This window comes from Procambarus clarkii, chromosome 10 (genome assembly GCF_040958095.1).
Source record: "Procambarus clarkii isolate CNS0578487 chromosome 10, FALCON_Pclarkii_2.0, whole genome shotgun sequence".
Lineage (NCBI taxonomy): Eukaryota > Metazoa > Arthropoda > Malacostraca > Decapoda > Cambaridae > Procambarus > Procambarus clarkii.
In genome coordinates, this window is record NC_091159.1 from 39,073,745 (window position 1) to 39,077,810 (window position 4,066).

The 4,066-nt window shown below is 40.1% G+C and overlaps 1 protein-coding gene across 4 annotated transcripts in view; it reads right to left on the reverse strand.

The window, feature by feature from the left end:
- The window catches only part of LOC138363049 (PH and SEC7 domain-containing protein-like), a 70,379-nt gene extending 69,132 nt beyond the window's left edge, over positions 1-1,247 (reverse strand). For 2 of the 4 annotated variants that reach the window (XM_069321894.1, XM_069321890.1), the window contains exon 1: positions 886-1,229. In XM_069321894.1, coding sequence (XP_069177995.1) covers positions 886-1,029 — 144 coding nt within the window. In that variant the 5' untranslated portion in view covers positions 1,030-1,229. Of the gene's footprint in view, positions 1-885 lie in introns of all 4 variants that reach the window. The other 2 variants (XM_069321892.1, XM_069321891.1) reach the window with 2 other exon arrangements.
- Between the last annotated feature and the right edge of the window lie 2,819 nt (positions 1,248-4,066).

Genomic DNA, 4,066 nt, shown 5'->3' on the forward strand with positions numbered 1-4,066 from the left:
GTTAAGTTAGAAAATTTGAGAACTTATATATATGTATGTATGTATGTATGTATGTATGGATAAACTTTTTCATGTACAAGGTGACCTGAACTGAAAAAGTACAGTGGTCTCAACCATGGCCTAGTTCTGCACCCACTCACATCAACTGCTTGTCAAGCATTTTTAATTGAACTAAATATTTAGCAGTACATATAGACCATTTTTATTTTTTAGGATGTATAGCTAATGCCAAAATTACAGGTACAGAAAGTCTGTTAGTGGTGTCATCTAAAATACTGTACTATGAAGTTACTAACCCTCAAGTGCACACATTAACAAGTAAACATGTAAAATTAAACTGCATTATCATGAGGCGTGCCAGACACACTGATCACCTAGCCCACCCAACACTTCCTTCCATCACTTCCAGATGAATTTTTTCACACCATTATATTCAAAAGATTCTGTGCAATAGATTCCTGCAACTCTTCAATACTGCTCTGCAATGGCAAACTTATTTTGTAAATAAAATCACAAATCTCATCCTAAAAACAAATGTAGATTTGATATACTTAAACTGTGGAAATTTGCCATCTTAGTAATCAAATATTTATAACAGCTAAGTATTAGTAAATAGTCTGGCAGAACACATATATACTAAGACCACATCACGAAGCCAAAATTAGTAGAGATGTTCATCCTAAGTTGCTAGCCTTTGCATGTCCTTTCATGAATATCTAAAATAAAAATAATGTTGATGTTGTTTGAATCTTGAACTGGCAGTGTTGAGGCTGTAATAAGGTCAACAATAACACCCTTAATTAAGGAAATAAACCAGGACTCGAGCGACGATTGGAATTCTAAGACCCATAACTTGGCCCCGGGATGAGCGCCCTTGTGGGTTACCTGACACGAGTTTGCTGCTGGGGAGCCTTCAATGATGTCATATATGATTGGCGGGAGTTCAGAGCCAGCTCCTCCAAGGATAGAAAACCCAAAACCACACGTTTCACTTCGCTTTAACTTTACATATTTCATCGAGTCGGCCATCTTTCCATCGGCCTCTGATCTTCGTCTGCTAACTCTGTATCTCAATACAATCTTCTAAGCACCCGGCTAATTTATTAATGTTTGCCCCCATGCATGACAAAAAATATTATTATACTGAGCGCAGCGTTGCTACATTGTAAATGTTGTAGGAGAGTAATTATTCCTGGTGTAAGGTGAGGGAGCGCGGACTCTCCTTTGACACCTCAGGTTAGCCAACCGTCCCAACAGGTTCACATGTAAACAAACAAAGGATCTTGATATTTTGTGCAGAAGTCTTGGAATTAATAGCCTTTCTGAACATATAGAATAATTACCTGTTATAAATTACGATTATAATCAGCAAATATGAAAAAAGGCATGGTGTTGCAAACTGGAATATTTCAGCATTGCACTGGCACCACTGACACTGAAGTTCTCCGGGTGAGATGAACTTCATTAGGGAGGGAAGGGAGGAATTTGTTCTTGATCTTGATACCATCTCACAGAGGTGTTGGCCAGCATGATGACACAGGCAGGTCAGCTAAATCTGCATGTGATAAGCCTGAAATTGAGTTGGATATGGGCATTCCAATCTCTGCTGTAAAAACTGCAATATTTTAGGAAATTAGGGAGGACATAAGAACAGTTAGGCCAGAAAACACGAGTATAAAGAGCTATGACATGTTTAGAACCGAGAATTATATGTACGGGCAACATAAAACATCACTAGACAGTGTGACATTGTAATTGCCAGAATTAGGCCTGGATATATATATCTATGACAGGTGGCTGCAGGTAATGAATCTCCCATTGGTGAACATTCCAATTGTAAACTATGTCCTCACCTAGTTTTGCTTGCGGGGGTTGAGCTCTGGCTCTTTGGTCCCACCTCTCAACTGTCAATCAACTGGTGTACAGATTCCTGAGCCTACTGGGCTCTAGTTAGTTTAGCTCATTTATTATGCATCCCATACCCATCTTATGGGCGGTAGTGGAATGGGTTAAAGAGACACATAAAGGGCTCAGGGACTGAACCCCACAATTCATTTAGTTAAGCAAGTTACAATCTTTATTTGATGAGCTAGTTACACAATTCAATATAAGTCGTCACATCATCGATGGGTTCGAGATAGACCACAAGTACAGTTTCTAAATTAAGCAACTGACATATGTCTCATATCTACACCAATCAGCACATTGATCATCATTATTGCAGGTATTACACAGCAAATCTTGCAAAAAACAAACTCCAAAATAGCACCTGCTTATCAATTTACAACCAAAATGTTAGATCACTTGGTAAACATTTTGATGATATAAATGCACTACTCACAGCACTAGGTACTAAATTATCGTTCATTATTTTAACAGAAACCTGGCTAAGTAAAGACTATACCCAACTCTACAACTCAGCTGGTTATAAAGCCATTCACAACTGCAGGCCTAATAAAAAAGGAAGTGGCACAGCTATATATTACCAAGATACCTTCATCTCCAATAGCGTCATTAGTGATAGAGACGGCTATTGTGAATATACCTTTACCCAGTTCTCAAGTAAATCCCTTAAATCCTCCTTGACTGTCGGTGCTATCTATAGATTTCCCAATATTAATATAGCTTCATTCTCAGATAACCTCAGGAATCTTATCATAAACAACAATCTCAACAAAAACCACATCATTCTAGCAGGAGACTTCAATATTGACCTGGGTCAACAAAATAGCCCTCAAGTTTACTATTTCCTTAACAGCATGAACTTCTGTATGCTAATCCCCACAATCAGAAGCCCACCCGAGTCACTCAAACATCTGCCACTACCTTGGATCACTTATGGACTAACATAACAGCTCCCCTTACATCTGGTATAATCTGTGACAGAACAACTGACCACTATCCTACCTTCCTCATAGCAAACGGCCACTCGCACGCATAGCGTTTCGGGCAAGTCCTAAATCTTAATTTTCACACACACACACACACACACACACACACACACACACACACACACACACACACACACACACACACACACACACACACACACACACACACACACACAGCTAAATGCTAAACGATGCGGAAAGCGGACGATGCTAAAATTAAGAGAAGGATTAAAACAGAAGAGGACTGTTTGAGGCTTCAAGACGCTTACGCTTTGCGTAATAGTGGCTTTAGGCATTGTATGTACTAGCTCTTATCTATAAAGCCAACAAACTTTGTAAAATCTCTTTATGTATGTACCTTTGCCTAAATAAAAATTATTATTATTATTATAAGAAGACCTAGACAAGCTGAAGGAATGGTCGAACAAATGGTTGTTAGAGTTTAACCCAACCAAATGTAATGTAATGAAGATAGGTATAGGGAGCAGGAGGCCAGATACAAGGTATCATCTGGGAGAGGAAATTCTTCAGGAGTCAGAGAAGGAAAAAGACTTGGGGGTTGATATCACGCCAGACCTGTCTCCTGCAGCACATATCAAGCGGATAACATCAGCGGCATATGCCAGGCTGGCCAACATACGAACGGCATTCAGAAACTTGTGTAAAGAATCATTCAGAACTTTGTATACCACATATGTCAGGTCAATCCTGGAGTATGCAGCCCCAGCATGGAGTCCATATCTAGTCAAGGATAAGACTAAACTGGAAAAGGTTCAAAGGTTTGCCACCAGACTAGTACCCGAGCTGAGAGGTATGAGCTACGAGGAGAGACTACGGGAATTAAACCTCACTTCGCTGGAAGACAGAAGAGTTAGGGGGGACATGATCACCACATTCAAGATTCTGAAGGGGATTGATAGGGTAGATAAAGACAGTCTATTTAACACAAGGGGAACACGCACAAGGGGACACAGGTGGAAACTGAGTGCCCAAATGAGCCACAGAGATATTAGAAAGAACTTTTTTAGTGTCAGAGTGGTTGACAAATGGAATGCATTAGGGGGTGATGTGGTGGAGGCTGACTCCATACACAGTTTCAAGTGTAGATATGACAGAGCCCGATAGGCTCAGGAATCTGTACACCTGTTGATTGACGGTTGAGAGGCGGGACCAAA